At 59.8% G+C, this 15,653-nt stretch overlaps 2 protein-coding genes across 3 annotated transcripts; one reads left to right on the forward strand and one right to left on the reverse strand.

Annotated features, from left to right (window-relative positions):
• Positions 1-8,282: 8,282 nt before the first annotated feature.
• On the reverse strand, positions 8,283-9,285 carry CLPS (colipase). Its single transcript, XM_086765943.1, has 3 exons — positions 9,184-9,285; positions 8,486-8,608; positions 8,283-8,405 (listed from the first exon to the last, which is right to left on the reverse strand). Exons 1-3 carry the CDS (start codon positions 9,277-9,279, stop codon positions 8,283-8,285), a joined length of 342 nt encoding a protein of 113 aa, XP_086622069.1. The 5' UTR covers positions 9,280-9,285.
• Positions 9,286-11,030: 1,745 nt separating this feature from the next.
• LHFPL5 (LHFPL tetraspan subfamily member 5) lies at positions 11,031-14,924 on the forward strand. 2 transcript variants are annotated; one of them, XM_086765712.1, is made up of 4 exons: positions 11,031-11,523; positions 13,989-14,225; positions 14,401-14,434; positions 14,631-14,924. In XM_086765712.1, exons 1-3 carry the CDS (start codon positions 11,112-11,114, stop codon positions 14,415-14,417), a joined length of 666 nt encoding a protein of 221 aa, XP_086621838.1. In that variant the 5' UTR covers positions 11,031-11,111; the 3' UTR covers positions 14,418-14,434; positions 14,631-14,924. The 2 variants fall into 2 exon arrangements, with proteins under 2 accessions (XP_086621838.1, XP_086621837.1); XM_086765711.1 differs by lacking the exons at positions 14,401-14,434; positions 14,631-14,924 and having other exon boundaries at positions 13,989-14,245.
• Positions 14,925-15,653: the final 729 nt, after the last annotated feature.

Here is a 15,653-nt window from a genome sequence, read left to right on the forward strand (position 1 = left end):
GCCGAGTCCCCCCGCCGGCCGCCGCGTCCCGCCTTCCCGGCCTCGTTCCATTGGTCGCTCTGCCTGCCCGTCTCGGTGACGACGCTCGCCACGCCTTCTCATTGGTTCGAGCGGCCGGCGGTATGCAAATCAAGAGCGTTCTCCCCTCCCCCTCCCCTGGCGGCCCGGCCCGCCCCGCGCACTTGCCGGGGGCAGCGGCGGCCACGCCGGGCGGGAGCTGGGGGGGAGCCTGTGCCGTACCCCCGCGGGCCCGATCCCGTGCAGTGCCGGCGGGGCAGCACCGTGCAATGTCCCGGGGGCGGGTCCGTAGCCCCGTGTAATGCCCCGGGGGGAGAGTCAGCCCCACGCAGTGCTCCAAGGTTCCCCCAGCCCTGAACAGGGCCCCTTGGGGGCGGAGGGGGCGGCTTCATACAAACCCGCCCCCCGCCAAGAGCACCCCAGCCCCAGAGAACCAACCCCACGTAACACCCCATGGGCACTCCAAATCCCACACAATGCCCCATGGATACCCCAAACCCCATACGATACCCCATGAACGTCCCAAATCCCACGCAAACTCCTCGGGGGTTCGTGAAGGGAAATGCGGCGCTAGAAAGCAAATAACAAACCCCTCGCAGCTGGGGACAGGGAGGCGTGGGGTTTGGGGGACACCCTGGCTGCCGGGACATGCAGAAATGTTCCCGTTCCATAGGAAGGAGAGAAGATTTTTGTTGAAGAACCACCTCACAATACCCCTCCGAGACTAGAAATAATGTGCATTTGCAATTAAAACATCTGATCTCTGCTCATGGGTGTTGAGCTAATTGCCCCTGAGAGGGGCAAAAAAAGCTGGGGGGGTGGGTCATTGGGCAGATTTAAAATGCAGGATTTCCAAGTATTGAAAATTAAATTAAAGTGTTCATTGTTACCAGGCCTGTCTCAGAGCTGGTGCTCCCAACCTGTGCCCTGATTCCTACGTGTCGATCCCACAAACCCCCCTGGACCAGGCGTATGGCAGCACGGTGTTCACTGATGCTTGCTCACAGATCTGCTCTCAGACGCCGAGTTCAATTTTCCCAGCTGTAATTTAGACAGTGATGGCACTTGCTGGAAATCCAGAGTTAAAATTCCAGCCTACTTCGGAAAAAAAAAAAATATATATATATTTTTTTCACTGTGTATCATTTTTCCCTCTCTAAAATAACCCAGGTGAATCTCACATTTTGGTTTTAAACGTTTCCCGCCTGGCCTCTGAGAGCTTTAAATTTCCATTTACCAATGAAATATTGTGGGTTTCAAATATCAGGAAACCCCACAGCTCAATTTCTTGCAGGCCCTTTAGATAACACCCAAACCCAGAAAAATCCCATGGGGCTGACAGCAGCGGTGCGGGGGTCCAGCCTGGTTTGCTCTTGCACCACAAAAATGGTAAATTTGTTTGTTTGCACAGAAAAAATAAAAGCAAAATAGATGGGAAGAAAGCACTGGAGTGTTTTTTTTTAAAAAAGACACCTTCCAAATCTCTGCAATACCAGTGTCAGACCCCCCTCCGCCTTGCTCCGCTTTCGTGGGCAGTGGGATGCCTGAACCTGTTCCCCCCATCCCTGTAACACAACTTGGAGGAAATCTGCTCCATAAATAATCCCAGCCGGCTTCGGGGCGGCTGCCAGGGCAATGGCTTGTTCCCCCTTGCCATCCAGCTGTCCGTACACATCCTAACCCAGCCTCATGCCTTCTGCGTGGCCGTTGCCCGGCCCCAAAAGGATGGGGGGTCCAGGGGAAGGGGTTGCCCCCCACCAAAATGGGGGAGCAAAGCCCAGAGACCCCCACTCCGCTGGCAATGTCATTCCTCGTGTCGGCCCCCTGGCACCTTGTGCGATGGGAGAGCAGCAGTTCCTGGAAAAGAAAGAAAGAAAAAATTAAAATAAAATCGGGGATATTTTTATTCATCCTTGTCTTCTGCTAAAAATAACTGGTGTTAATCCATCTTGAGAGCGCAGGGAGGAGAGGCGTCCCTCCGCCTCAGCTTCACATCTCAAAGCCACATCAGTAAATCTCTTGAGTGCGCTGGAGAGTGGAGGAAATGGTTTTTCTCCCGGTTTCCTTCCACACGTGACGGCACAAATCGATGGCCCTGGCTGAAATCAATGGCCCCAGGCAGATGACTCCACTGCTGGGTACCCAGATACCCACCCACCGCCCATTTTGGGGAGCAAAGCCGCTTTTTGCGGCCAAGCCAAGCGATGCCGTGTGGCTTCACTCCCCCCTGCACCCTTCTGGCACGTGCACCCCTCCGAGGGTCCGGTTTGTCACCAGCAGCGTGGGAGCTGGGAGCCGGGTGTTTACGGCAGACGCGGGTGGCTGTTGCACAACAGGCAGTGAGCGCAGCAGGACACCGTGTCCTCGCCACCTGCCGTGGGTGCAGCTGCGCCGGCCGCAGGGACAGCGGTGGGGACATGGCGGGGACACACACACAGAGGGGACAGTGGGGCAAGACCACCTGCTTGGCGTGAGGATGCTTGACCTAAGGGGTGCGGAGCAGCCAGCGAGCCACTTTCTGCAGGAAATCCCCCCAAAATCTTCCTAGCGGAGAGGCCGTGGGAGGGACACTGGCCTCGTCAGGCCTGGCTGGTGGCGAGCAGCTGGATCCAGCCCGGGGTGGTCCCTGTACCGGCTGCGACCCTCCCCCCCTTTGCTCCAGCAATGAATTTTTAGCAGCAAAGAGGCCGAGGCACCCTCAGCACGCAGGGGGACCCCCAACTCAGCCCCAGCTCCATCGCAGGCCTGATCCTGCCCCGTCCCCTCCAGCGTGGCCAGGGTTGGCCCTTTCCCCACACGTTTCCCATCCATAAATTTCCAGTTTTCGCTCCAAAAACCACAAAAAGTTTGCTCCCCCTTGCAAAAAAAAAAAAAAACAAAAAAAAAACCGAACTCACACAAGCAGGCAGGGGCACCTCCAGCCAGAGGGAAGCTGGATCGGTCCCCAAGCCCCATGCGCTAGGGACGGCTTTTACAACTGATGGGACACAAAGTATTTTCCCAAATTATTCCCCTCCTCCACCTTGGGGAAAAAGGGAAAAATCCCTGCAGCCCCCCAAGTGGAGATGAGCAGTGGGGGGGCTGGCAGGGTCCAGGGCTCCCCCAGCCCTACAAGGATCCGATCCCGCAGGATGCAGCGAGGCCGGAGCCGGGAGGATAAATAAAGTCCGGCTTCGGCGTCCTGGCCTGCGGCCACTTCTAACACAAAGTACATTCCGGTCTGGACGTAACGAACTGTACCAGCCTCTGCCGGGGCGGGAGGGCAGCCGGGGGGCGGCCAGGGCTCCCCGCCAGGGTGGGGGACGGGGTGCAAGGGAGCGGCTGGGAGCAGAGTGCAGCACCCTTGAGGATGCTCAAGCGCAAGTAATGGGGATGCTCTCCTGCCAGAGGGACCCGCACCCCAAAATATGAGTGCACCCCTCCTGCGTGGCGGCGTCGCTCCTGGGTGCCCCGATGCTTTTTGGGTGCCTGGGGAGCCTCAGGGTGGGGGGAGGGACGCGTGCAAGCGTGACTTAGCCCTGTGCTACGATTGCATCCGCCCCCCACCAAAAAATAAATAAATAAAATAAAATTTAAGAAAGCCCACCCCGCGGCTCCCAGGGCTCCCAGTATCTCCAGCCCCAGGTGCGGGACCGGGAGGGCGGCGGGGCCGGCGGCAGCACCGGGCGGGCGGGGAGCCAGGCGCCCGGCCCCGGGACGCGATGTACCGGTCGCGGGAGCGCAGGGAATGGCCCTGACTCAGCAGCCGGGGCGGGGGGGGGGGGCGGACACGGACACGGCGCGGGGGCTGCCCCGTGCCGCCGAGCGTGCAGGAACGAAACCCCCGTCCTTGCTGCGGGGCATCGCCCCTGCTCGGGGCTCGCAGGATGGTGGGGGGCGGTGAGCTCACCAGTATCACCCCCCCAGGATCCTTCCTCCAGCGTCCCCCCCCAGCACCAGCCCCCCGCATCACTCCTGGCGTCAACCCCCGCCATGGCCCCCAGCATCCCCCCCAAGAGCCCCCGGCATCCCTCCCAACTTCACCACTCCAACATCCCCACCATGATCTCCCCAGCAGCCCCCCTGCACCCCCCCCCACGTCATCCCCTCAGCATCCTCCCGCCATCTCCCTCAACACTCCCACCACCCCTGCACCCCCACCACATCCCCCTCCCAGTATCTCCCCTGCATTCCCCCCCTACCCCCAGTGCTGGCCCGCTCCCCAGCCCAGCTCACCCGCATTTTGGGGAACTTAATGCTAAAAATACCCAGCGAGGGGGATCCCAGCTGGCGGTGACCCCCCGCCACCCTGGCAAATTGCCCAGCTCTGAGCTCCCCCTGGTCTAACAAAGCCCCTCAGCCCCCCTTGCCCTCCCCACCTCTCCCTATCACACTAATTAATTCCTCCAGCAGCACAAATAATAATTCAGCCCAAGGGTTTTTCCACTTGTGCCATGCTGGAAAGCATCAGGATGGGTTCACAGAGGGGCATGGGGGTGCCTGGATGTCCCCCCCAGGGCCACCTCTGCATCCCCATGTCCCACTTGCAACCTCCACTACTGCCCTGAGCTGGTCAGTCCTCAGCCCTGGGCTGCTCTGAGCTGGGGGAGCATCCTCAAGGGACCCCCACCTTGGCCGTGCCCCAAACCCCAAAGCCAAACCTGAGGATGGAGAGGGAATGGGGACCCCTGCACCAGGTTTCGGGGCCCCCACAGCTGCGGTTTGCCCAGAGCTGGTCCTTGCCCTCCCGCCAGCTCCTTCCCCTTGCCCAACCCTGGGGAAAAACACCGGAGCGGAAAAACAGGAGAGCGTCTGACATTGTTCCCTCCGTCACATGTGAAGGCAAAGCCGGGAAAAAAATCTTCAACAATTGGTTTTGGCAAGAGCAGGCAAACCAGAGCTTTTAATGAATTTTTTTTTTTATTTTGTTGGTTGTTGTTGCTAGAAAGGTCTCTTTTTCTCCAGTGAAGAGCTCGAAGGACGGCTTCTCGCCAACCCCATCCCTAAACCATCTCCCCAAGACGGTGCAAACTGGGCCCAGGTTTAGGAAAACCCATGGAGGTGTCACAGGATGAGAGGGGCCACCGCCTCCCCCAAGCTGCACCCCCTCCAAACCGGGGAGAAAATGAGAATCCAGCTCCAAAAGCAAGTGGGGAGCTCCAGGCACCCCAAACGCCTCCAAACAGCCCCTGGGGCGCATCCCCGCAGCACAACCCTGCCACAAGGCCCAGGCATCCCCAACCCAAACCCCATGAGATCCCCTTCCCCACGGCCCGGGATCAGGCCCCTGCATGACACCAGTCTGCAGCAAACTGGGGACGGGGCGGGGGGTATGACTGTGCCTGGGGTTTTCCCCCCTCCCCCAATCACTGCCCCAAGCTGGGTGCTATGGGGCTGATCCCTGCCCAGGCTCCATGGGGAGCCCCCCTCCATGTTACTCCTCCCCCCCGGGGCTGGCAGCCCCCCTGCCCATGGGGCAAAGGCTGCAGGAGTAACCCGCCGCCCCCCGCCCCTCGCCTCCCGGACTCCCTTTTTCTTGGGGTTTTTGGGAAGGTGCTCCCTGGTTTTTTGGGGGGGGGGGCTTTGCTGGGGGTGTGGGCAGGGGGTGGACTGGAGGAGGGGGGAGTGCGGTGAATTGGGGGTGCAGGTATGGGCAGGGAAGGAGCTTCAAGCGCATCTTTGCAGAAAGGAAAAAAAAAGAGAAATGAGAAGAAAAGGCAACGTTTTGTTCAAAAAAGGGTTAAAGCAGCGCAGAGGAGAAGAGGTGAAGGCCGAGGGCTGGCGGAAAGGGGGGGGGGGGGGGGAGGGAGGAGGGAGGTTGGGGAGAGAACATCCTGTACCCTCCGGGTGCGAACAGCCCCGGGGGAAGCGCAGGGGGGGGCCTTCCAGGCCAACCCCCCCCCTTATATAAGGGGGAGACATTGGAGGGGCACCCCATGGTAGGGGATGAGGGTGCAAAGTGGGGTGCAAGGCTGGGGGAGGGGCTTGGGGTGACCCCCCCGCAGTAATCCTGCTTGTTGATTTTTAATCGGGGGGGAGGTGTGCAAAGTAGGGTGGGAGGAAGGAGCACCCCAATTCTTGCACCCCTCCATCACCCAAGGGTGAAGTCAGGTCCCTGCAGAGGGGGTGCAGCCCCCCCCGTTTCCTTCTCCGAAGGAGCTGGGGGGGAGGCATGGGGGGAGGACACGCACCCCCTCTCGGGAGACTTCAGCAAAATCGACCCGCACAAGAATGCTCTGTACATACCCAACTCAGGGTGCCCCCCCACCCTGGGCCCCCCCCACATGTCCCCAGGCCTGGCAGCACCCCACAGGCGCCCCGTGGAGGGGTCGGGGGGGGGGGGGGGCGCTTCCTGTGTTTGTTAAGACGCCGTGAGTCAGGCGTCTGGTTTTTCGGTTTAAGCCAATATTTACCAGGCAGGAGCTGCCAAAATAAAGCCGCTGCTTCACCGGTAAATTCAGGGCTGAGATTGAGGGGACGGGGCCGTTCATGTGTGTTCCCCCCACCTCCCCTGCCTCAAATCAGCACAGCCACCTCCTGGTGCTCCCCAACATCCTCCTGCTAACATAGGGACATCCCAAAAGTGAGGAGATCCCAAAAATTGGGATATCCCAAAAATGGGGACACCCCAATAATGGGGACACCCTGATAATGGGGACATCCCAAAAATGGGGACACCCCAAAATCCCCATCATATACACCAGGAGTTGGCCCAGGCTGGCCTCCCCCCTCAATATCTCCCCCCATCCAGGGGGGGGTGACCCCCAAAGCGGGGCCCAAGGGGTGTCAGGGCAGTGGGGCTGGGTACATTTCAGGCCCCCTCCCCCCAAGGTTGAGCTGCCCCTGGGGGTTGGGGGGTCCCTGCTAGGCTGGGGGTTCCCAGGGTTGGGGGGGGTCCCCGGCTGTGGGCATGCTGCGGCTGCCCTCTGGTGGTCCTGGCACGGCCGGAGCCTGGGCATTGGCCACATCCTGCCCAGACCAAGGATGCAGAGCCCTGCGCGAGGCTGGGCTCCCAGTATCCCCAGTATGTGTCCTGGGGGACGCCAAGGTGTTCCTCACTGGTGCAGGGCTGAGGACCCCACGCAGATGGTGAGGCCAGAGGGAGACCCCTGGTCCCGTGTCCCCTGTCCTCTGCCCCATGCCCCTCGCTCTGCTCGGGGGTGCCTGCCTGCCGCAGGAGCGGGAGCTGCTGTCCCTGTCCCCCCACCCCTTCCTTCAGGCCTCATCCTCTGGGTCCCACCGGGACCGCCACGAGACCAAGACCCTCAATTCGCCACCCACCCCAAGTTTAAAATAAAGTCCAGCTCAGGTTTCCCTGGGCTGAGCCAGGCCTGCAGGAGCCAGCGGGTTCCTGGAGCACCCCCTGCCCTGGCCCCATGCTGGCCCCCATGCCCATGCCCACCCCCCCCCCCCATTGGGGGGGAACCCCCCACCCTCCCAGTTGTGTTCCCGTGTTCCTGCAGGTGTTTCCCAGGACCACTCATCCTGGAAAGCAACTTTCCTGCAGGACACCCTCAGCTGCCCGGTATGGCCCCCCGCAGCCCCCCACCCAGTGCAGAGCCACTGTGGGGTGCCCAGCCCCTCAGGGTGATGGGGAGCGGCGCTGTGGGTGCTGTGGGTGCCCCCGAGACAGAAACACCAGGGTGAAGATGGCACTGGAGAAGCCAAGAACCTCCTCGTCCAGTGACCCGCTTGCCTCCTGCTGCCCCCCCAGCTCTGCCAGTCGGGTGCCTCCTCTTCCTCACGCCCCTCACCCCCTGGAACCCTTCTGCACCCACACTCCTCCCTCTGAGCCCCCTCACTGCCCCCTCCCCCCCGCAGCCCACCCCACCTGGGCCTGGCTTTGAGGGAGCAGGGTTAAGGGGATTTGCCACCTCATCCCTCCCAGCTTGCCCCCCGGATCCATCCCCAGTTCCCAAAGTTCCGGCACATCTGGCAGCCGGAGAAGATGCTGGTGGAGGTGCCCATGGCTCGTACAACAACCGCCACCCGTGCGAGGTTGTGACACAATTGCGCACGACGTGCGTGCACGTATAAGCAAAGCCATCGTCTCCCTGCATCTTTTTCTGGGACCTTCCAATCCTGCTGCCCCTGTTCCGGGCTCGGGGGAAACGCATTGAGCGAAAATACCAGCTTGCAGCTGGGCAGAAGATGCTCTTTACTCAACCCTCCCCTGCACAGCACGGGCAGGTCCGGGCATCCCTAGGGAGGGGAGCAGGGGCAGCACGGGGGGAACAAGGGTGGCCAGGGTAGCATGGCGGGGTCCTTTCCTTCACCACGATCCATCAGCCTCGAGGATCCTTGCAGAGGCCGAAGTCGCTGTTGGTGATGGAGCCCACGATGGTCTTATCGGCTTCGCAGGTCAGGCCGGTCTCGCAGGGACATTTGTAGTAGACCCCGTAGATGCTCTGCAGGGAAGGGAGGCACGACGCGAGGGGAGGGGTGCACCCCCATCCCCCGCCAGCCTCGGGAGCAGGGGAGCGCATACCTTTGGGGAGCACTCCTGGGACTCGGCCGCCTTCGGCGCGCAGCGGGCCAGGCTCAGGCCACCACTGCGGTGGCAGCAGCCGCTCTTGCACTGGGCGCTCTGCAGGCACAGCTCCCCGGTGTCCTGCACCGCCAGGCAGGGCGTGAGCGCCAGGACCCTCTTGTCCCCCATTAATCCCCTCACAGCTGTGCACCCCGGGGGGTTCGAGTGGGTGTCAGGCACCTCTCGGCCAGGGCTCAGCACCACTGCCAGCGGGCCCCAGCCTCCCACCCTGCGGCATTTCCTCCGTCTGGCCCAAAATACCACCCGCCGAGGTGCTGCGTTCTGCTGGGCTCATGGGAACAGGGCTGAGAGATGGGAGTAGAGCACCCACCCCCCCCCCCCCAATTCCCTGCAAGCCCCCCGGGGAGGGGGTCCTGGCTGGCACAGGTGGCCAAGAGCTGCAGTCCCAGCCACTTTTAGCCTTTGCCTGGCTGCTTTCCCGGGCTCCGAGGTCCCTCACAACTCCAGAAACACCAGCGCGCCGTCCGCACCTGCCTCAGTTTCCCCAGCCGCAGTAAGTTTTGCTCTCAGTGCCTGCAGTCATCCCCCTGGAACCTCCTGCCATGTAGCTGCTACCACCGCAGCATGGACCCCCCCAGCCCTTCCATCACAGTGCTCAGGGCTGTGGTGAGGACAGGGGTCAGCGTCCCTCTTACCAAGTTGAAGATGAGCCCTCGCTCGTGCGGCGCAGGCAGGGCTGGGGCCAGGAGCAGCAGGGCCAGGAGCAGGCGGAGGGGCAGCGCGTTGGCCATGGCGGGCTCGCTCCGTGCCTCTGCGGCGGGACCAGCGGGTGCTTTATAGCGGCGCCTCCGTCAGCTGACGTGGCTGCTCCTATCGCACCCCAACTCGTGGCATCAGGGCAGCATCGCGACGCCCTGCCCGGGGTGGGAAAACAGCAATGCCTGGGCTGCCAGGTGGTGCCACCATAGGGATGTCTTGCTCCTGTCCCTGGGCGACCACCCCACGCCGGCAGTGCCAACTGGCCCTTTGGCAACTCCTTTGGCCGAAGCGAACATGAAGTGATGGACCTGGGGGGGATTTCCAGTCCTCCCTCCTCTCCTGACCTCCAGGGAGCCGTGGAGCTGGTGTTCTCCCAAATGACCTCCTTGGCGCTGCCGATGGGTTCACGGGCAATGCGAGAGCTGTGGCAGGAGCTCCGCTCCGTGGGAAGGCCTCCATTCCCAGATCCTCCACCGCTCAAACGTTGTGATCACAGATGCCACAAACCCACTCAACAAAACCCAAAGTGTGGCAGAAGCGAGCCCACCCCACTGCTAGCGTCCCACCGGCCTCGCTTGGTGCTGCGGAACCCGCCGATGTCCCCATCCCGTGGGCCGCCGCCTCACCCTGCCCTGCCAGATATTTGCTCTCCGTTTTTCTGCATGTGGGGAACGTGGCTGCTGAAAGGCAAACAGCCCTGGGAACCACACAGCTTTTCACGCCCGCGTTGGCCTGGCCACTCTCAGCAATGATTAACGCCTGGGCAGCCCTGGCCTTCGACGGTCACGGGGGTGACGCCAAGGCTGGCGCTGGCTGCGGGGTGACTGTCACACTGGCAAGCGGTATCCAGGCCCCGCGGTGGGAGTTGAGCCTCTGCGGTCCCTTGGGATGCGGGAAAGATGTGGCTCCTGAAGAAGGGTGCCGTGGTGGCTGACAGGACACGAGGCCAAGCAGAGGCCTGGCCCTGCCGCAGGGGCTGGCTGACACCCCGGAGGGGGCACAGGGTTTGGGAGACATCCTGGGGTGCACAGCACAGGCCAGGTGGATCCTGGGGGTCACAGCCTAGCCCCTGGCACATCCTGTAGGGCAAGACATGTCCCGGAGAGCATCCCAATGCGCGTTCCAGGGCACACGCACATCCTGGGGTGCCGGGCACATCCTGGGCACGTGGTGACGCACACAGCGCATCCCAGGGTGGACAGCAAGGCACGGGGTGCGTCCCAGGGCAGAGCCTGGGGCATGCGCTGGGGACATTGGGCTCATCCCACAGGCACTGGGCGCATCCCAGAGCACGTAGGGAAGACACAGAGCACATCCCGAGGGAGCATCCCAGGGGTGTGGGGCACATCTGAGGGATACATCCCCGGGGTGCATCCTTGGGTCACCGGGCTCATCTGGGGGGATGGGGCTCATCCCAGGGGCGTTTCCCGAGGGCACAGAGCTCATCCCAGGGGCACAGGGTGCATTCCAGGAGTATGGGGCTCATCCCGGGGGCAGGGGGCTCATCCTGGGGACACGGGGCTCATCCTGGGGGTCCTGGGCTCATCCCGGGGGGATATCCCGGCGATACAGAGCGCATCCTGGCGCTGCGGGGCTCATCCCGGGGGTACAGAGCGCATCCCGGGGGTCCTGGGCTTATCATGGGGGATATCCCGGTGGGACAGGGCGCATCCCGGGGACATCATCACGGCGCATCCCGATCCGCGCCGCCCGGCTCCTCCCGGTTCGTTGCGTAGCGGGGGGAGGGGGGGGTCGCGCCGCCGCCCCCCGGGGCGGTCCCGCCGCCGCCGCCGCTCTCCGGCGGGGCGGGGCAGGGCAGTGGCGGGCGGCGCGGGGAGCGGTGTCGGTACCGGTGACCCCGGCCATGCCCAAGCTGCTGCCGGCGCAGGAGGCGGCGCGGATTTACCACACCAACTACGTGAGGAACGCGCGGGCCATGGGGGTGCTGTGGGCCCTCTTCACCCTCTGCTTCTCCATCCTGATGGTGGTGACCTTCATCCAGCCGTACTGGATCGGCGACAGCATCGACACGCCGCAGGCCGGCTACTTCGGCCTCTTCTCCTACTGCATCGGCAACGCGCTCACTGGTGAGCTCATCTGCAAGGGCAGCCCGCTCGATTTTGGCACCATCCCCTCCAGCGCCTTCAAAACCGCCATGTTCTTCGTCGGCATCTCCACCTTCCTCATCATCGGCTCCATCCTCTGCTTCAGCCTCTTCTTCTTCTGCAACGCAGCCACCGTCTACAAAGTCTGCGCCTGGATGCAGCTGGCGGCAGGTGAGCGGGACCAGGGGCTGCCGATGGCCCGGTCAGAGCTGTTTTTCCCTCTCTCTCCCCGCCTTGACTCTTCTGAGCGGGGGCTGGCCAGGAAAGGGCACCAGCATAACCTGCATGCCCCATTTGCTTCCCCTTACTGGTTACCAGTGGGGAATTTGCAGTGAGTAAAGTCTGTCAGAGCAGCTGAGACCCAGCAGACTCATTGCACATGGGCGATGCTCCCCTCCATGTGCTGCTGCGAAACCACCTGGCACCAACAGCCCAGCCATAGCATGTCCCTGCTTACCTGGGGTGGGCTTTCCTCCGGCTATCGCTCCACACTGCTGCTCCTGCTCTGCCCCACGGTGCGGCGGGGTTGTGGCTTCAGAGCATCGGTCCGAGAGCACCGAATGCTGCAGGGCTGGGGCACAGGGATCTGTGGCATTAGGGATCTGGTCGGAATTAATAGGGGATATGGTGATAACGTTTGTTGGGTGATTTGGTGCCTACAATACCCCCTGCAGCAACCGGTAGCTCCCTGAGCTCAGGGGACGATGTACTGCGGAAGTGGAACAGGAGGAGGGGACCAACCGAAGAATTTGACATCATCACCCACATTTTCCTACTTTTCCGCTCATCCTCACATCCCCGTGCATCTCCAGCCTTCCCCATCTCTTCCCCCAACGCAGTGAGACACCTGAGACACCTGGTAACCCAGCTCCTGCCTTGGAAGCCTCAGCTGAAACCCAGCCCAGCCCCTTTGCCGCTCCTGAATCATTCATGCCGTCCCCGGCCACCGCGGCCGACACTCCGTGGGAAGACGGCCGTGGCATTGGGGTTGCTCTGGTTCCTGGCTAAAGAAATGAGCTCAAGCAAAGATTTAGATAAGAAGCTTGGGGCAGCTCAGCCTCCCAGGGAGCTAGAGAGGGGAAAGGCTTTCCTGTTGTATTTGGGGCTTTTACGTACATTTTTTGTGCTGGGTGAGGGAGAGAAACCAGGCGCAGGTGGCTCCGGCCACATGGATAAGCCCAAATCATCCCTGACAGCCCAGTTTCTCGGCACCAGGGAGGCTCTGGGGAGCTTTTGAGCCGCCGCGGGGCAGCGCAGGTGTGGCTGTGTTTCTGGGAGTTATTTTAAAAAGGGGTCAGGCGATGAGAGGATCAGTTTTCTGGCCTTTGCTCTGCACCAGGGTGCATTTTCACAGGAGAAGCGATGTTTTTCCAGCTTCCCCCATTTCTCTGTGCGCCTCCTTGCTGTTAGCTCCAGGGAAGAGTAATTAAATACAGGAGAAACCAGCTGCTGCTCAACAAAGAGAAATGCTCTCTGCAGACCTAGGAAGCTGCCAGCTGGCCTTGCCGCTCTCCTGTCCTCAAGCCAAGGAGAAAAAGCATTGGCAAAGGGTGAGGCAAGCACCCCAAAAGCATTTTCTGGTTTACGAAGCACCCAGTGACAGAGAAAAGGCACCAGTATGGGGTGGGGAGCATCTCGCTGCTGCAGGAGGCTGCGGATGTCCACAAAGGGCAGGGATGAACGCTAGTCCAGAGCTCCCACCACCGGGCTGTTTCTGGTGTGAGAGGAGCCTGGGAGGTCCTCATGCCTGCACAAAAAGATAGAAAGGACCTGTCACTTCCATGCTCTGCACCAAGATAACAGCAGAGAATGCAAGGAGCCTGTGGTGATCACATTCCAAAGCCTCACAGGTGAGCTTGGCTCTTCTCCCTACCGAACCCAGTCACTCCTGTCCAGCAAATACAACAATTTATCTGAGCATGTGGGGGAGAAAAAAACCAAACCCACACTTCTGAGCTTTTTGGACACGAGCTGCTTGGCAGAAGATGGCCCTTTGGCAGCTGGCGCTGGGTTTGTTGCAACTCCCGTGGCAAAGCTGCAAGGGTGACGTGCCAAGGGCCCGCGGCCGGGCTGGAGGAGCCATTGAGATCGTGCATATGCCAGGGTCGGGTGATAAGAGCCAACACAGGAGGAGCTAGCGGCTCGCGGCCGGGCTGGAACCATCGCAGCTGAACAAGCAGAATTAATCTGCCTGCAAAGCTGCTGCTGAGTGCAGCTCCACCTTAGCAAACCGTAAGCTGAGATCGAGCTACACACAGGGTAGTAACAAGGTTCTCCACCTTGTGCAGACTGAATCCATCCCATTTTTCTTTGGAGTGACACAGCTAGGGATGCATGTGGAGGAAGGAGATGTTGCCTGGGCAACACAGAGATGGGAGATGCTGCTGCAGCGTGGCCTTGATGGGGGGCAGTGTGCCGGATCCTGCTCCTCCCCAGCTGCAGCAGCACCAAAAAACAGAACCCACACGTGATGGGCAACCGCAGGGCACCTTTCAGCCCAGGTAGCCGGTCTGTAGTATTTTATCTGTTTGTAGCGTTGCGTCTGTGGCCGGACGCAGCCGTGCTGTGCTCCTCCACGCGCAGTATCGGCTCAGCAGGTTGCTGGCAGCCACTGTAACGTCTCCCTCTCCCTGCAGCTACCGGGCTGATGATTGGCTGCCTGATCTACCCCGACGGCTGGGACTCGAGCGAGGTGAAGCGCATGTGCGGGGACAAGACAGACAAATACACACTGGGCGCCTGCACCGTGCGCTGGGCGTACATCCTCTGCATCATCGGCATCCTTGATGCTCTCATACTCTCCTTCCTGGCCTTTGTGCTGGGGAACCGGCAGGACAACCTCCTCCCGTCGGATTTTAAAGTGGAAAATAAAGGTAAAGGTGGCTGGGGCTGAGCTCTGAGCCCCTGGCCTGCTACAGAGGGATTGCTGTTAGCAGGGAGGATGGGGGCTTCCTCCAGTGGGAGAAGCAGGAGAACTGAAGACACTCCTGCACCTTTGTTGTTATTCCTACCTCTCATTAAGACAGTAATTAATTGTTTGTTTTACAGAAGAGGGCAACGACTGACAGAGCTTGATCTCCACGTAAGTGATGCCCGCAGTGATTTTTCATGTTTTTTTCCAAGTACACATAATGGCCCTGTTGTATGTGTAGGCTTTGCTTTGCCTCCTGAAGCCAGGAGAACACAGATCCTTGCCAAGTGTCAAAAAAAATCCCAAAGTTTAACATCTGAAGTCGTACTCAATTTGGCAACAGCTGACCTTTTCTCTCTCTTCCCAGGGACACCTAGAATTCTTCCATCAGCTTCAACAAACAGAACCCTTTTCTTTAAAGTGACTTTTCCAGGAGCTCTGAACTTAATTCCATGGATTTTCTACAACTGCTTTTCTCACCTAACAGGCCACTATCGGCTCACAGCTCTCACAGAGTTTGTTTGATGGGAAGAGTCCAAACTGGACGGTTGTTTTTTTTTTTTCAGTTCATCAGCAAACCTGCGTAAAAGGGGAGGGATGGTGATTTACTACTTCTTGGGGTTTGTACATCTTCTTTCAAGGAAAATACTTCCTAATTTAAAAAAAAGTGTTTTGGATTTTGTGCTCGTCTCCTTGGGGCAGGGGAAATCCTCTGCCACGTCCCAGGTTCCCTTGTTGTTGAAAAATATGATGACACAGACAATCCCTAGCAAAGCCATGAATCAGCTTCCCCCTCTGGGCAACAATACCCAAATGCAACATTTCATAAATGGCACTTTTCTGGGAAAAAAATAAACGTGCTGGGCTGCAACAGGGCTGTAACAGCACCTGCAAAGTGCAGCAGCTGGTGCCAGTCAGCATCAACTCACCACACCACCCGATTGATCTGGCCATTATTTCTCATCACATCCAACACCCACCTGCAGCTGCCTTCAGCAGAGTCCCTTTCTGCAGAAGACAGACAGCTCTTACCTGGTCAGAACTCCAAATTACACCGTATTACGATTTTCATCTCTACTTGCTGTAAGTTGTTGGTTCCTGCAGCGGCCAAGTCAATTCAGTTTTAATAAGCACCTTAAAGTTTGATGCTTCCCTCTAAAAAAAGTGTTTGGGAAGGTTTTGTTAGGACTCTTTGCTAGGGAAGACAGCAGAGAGATGAGAGACTTGTAGGAAAACATATTTTAGAACAGAAAAACTCCGGAAGAGTTGTCCTGCTATTGACTAATCTTCACTCCCTTTTAAAACAGACCACAATACTAGCAACAAAGTCTTTCACCTACATCATCTTCCTGCCTCACATTCTGGAAATCAAAACTAAGTGCTCACTAGC

This window comes from Chlamydotis macqueenii, chromosome 23 (genome assembly GCF_036417535.1).
Source record: "Chlamydotis macqueenii isolate bChlMac1 chromosome 23, bChlMac1.mat, whole genome shotgun sequence".
In the NCBI taxonomy this organism is placed as follows: domain Eukaryota; kingdom Metazoa; phylum Chordata; class Aves; order Otidiformes; family Otididae; genus Chlamydotis; species Chlamydotis macqueenii.